Raw genomic sequence first — 1,469 nt, forward strand, 5'->3', positions numbered from 1 at the left:
CAATAGCCAACCCAGCTGCTGTTCATAAGCATGATTGAGAAGTCACTCAGGACAAGCTTAATAAACTTCCTTTCATGTACAGAATGAAGCTGAGAGGACATAAAACACACGAGACCTTAGACAGCAGTTCTCACTGCCACTCTGTCCGTTACCTTGTCTGCCTCTTGGCTGACTGCCAGGGCGCAGGATATTTCGGCTGCCCCTCCTCCATACACAACACGGTTGTCACGGATGAGGTTCCGGATGACACACAGGGCATCATGGAGGGATCGTTTTGCTTCTTCTATGATCATCTTGTTTCCTCCTCTGATGAAAATGGTCACAGCTCTAGAGTTCTTACACTTCTCAATAACCAGCATTTTGTCTTTTGTANTGCCAAACGAGATCTCCCGCACCACACCAGCAAAGCCCAGCTTCTCAGAGGTGAGCTCTGAGAACCGTGGGACAATCCGTCCTCCTGTTGCAATGGCGATCAGCTCAATCTCAGGTCCCCCTACCCAGCGAACTGCAGGCAGGCCGTTCTGAAGAAGTAAGTGATTGGCTTCATCATCAAAGCCCCACTGGCAAATAGCTAGGTTAGCACCCGTCTCCTTAATCTGCTTAATCATCTCTTCAAACTTCTCCTTTTCATACTTCTGCAGGGCTTTGTAGTCCTCCACAGATGTGACATCCAGCTTGTGCTTCGTCTTAGGTTTAGGAGGCTCAAATGGACACGTAAGGATCGCAATCTTAGCATCTACCACTTTCTATGGGGAGAGGAAGACAACCTTAGGCGTGGGTTTGCATTAGATCCATATGCGAGCCTAAGAGCGCGCCTCACTCAGGTACTCACTTTTGGCATCTGAGGGTGGCTGAAGTCCTTGTCGACGATCACACCCTTTATGAGCTTGGTGTCCTCCAGCCGTCCACCTACTTTGCCTTCCACTTTGATAAGCTCAAAGTCAACATCTCTCCGCTCCATATCCGCCACTGTGAGGACGGCATTCACAGCAATCTCAGCCATCTGCCGGTGACAGCTGTTAATCACTTTGGAGCCCAGCGTGGTTTTTGCAGTCTGAATCAGAGGTTCCGGGTTGTTTATGTCGACAAGCACTTTATCGCTGATCTTGTCCAGGTGCTGTATCGCAATTCGGGCAGCCTGCTCGTAGCCATCCGCAATTCTGATTGGGTGGATGCCTCGGTCCAGCAGCTGCTCAGCTTCTTCCAACAAGGCCCCAGCCAGGACAACCACTCCCGTGGTCCCATCTCCAATTTCATCATCCTGGGATTTGGACAGTTCAACCATCAGCTTGGCAATCTGATGATCGACATCCATCATGCTTAGAATGGTGGCACCATCGTTTGTTACAGTCACATCGCCATCCTTATCAACCATCATCTTGTCCAGCCCGTTTGGTCCCAGTGACGTCCGCATTGTGTTTTGCTGTCATGTAATGGCAGCAAAAGTTCTCTTGGGAGACACAAATGGA

General features: G+C 49.8%; 1 protein-coding gene across 1 annotated transcript in view; it reads right to left on the minus strand.

Moving 5' to 3' along the window:
- Nucleotides 1-116: 116 nt before the first annotated feature.
- Nucleotides 117-1,469, minus strand: part of Cct5 (chaperonin containing TCP1 subunit 5) — a 9,088-nt gene continuing 7,735 nt past the window's right edge. Inside the window, exons 5-6 of the mRNA XM_029543933.1 lie at nt 833-1,138; nt 117-746 (exon numbers count right to left, since the gene is read on the minus strand). Coding sequence (XP_029399793.1) covers nt 117-746; nt 833-1,138 — 936 coding nt within the window. The remainder of the gene's footprint in view (nt 747-832; nt 1,139-1,469) is intronic.

The sequence above is a fragment of the Mus pahari genome, chromosome 11 (genome assembly GCF_900095145.1).
Source record: "Mus pahari chromosome 11, PAHARI_EIJ_v1.1, whole genome shotgun sequence".
Classification (NCBI taxonomy): Eukaryota; Metazoa; Chordata; class Mammalia; order Rodentia; family Muridae; genus Mus; species Mus pahari.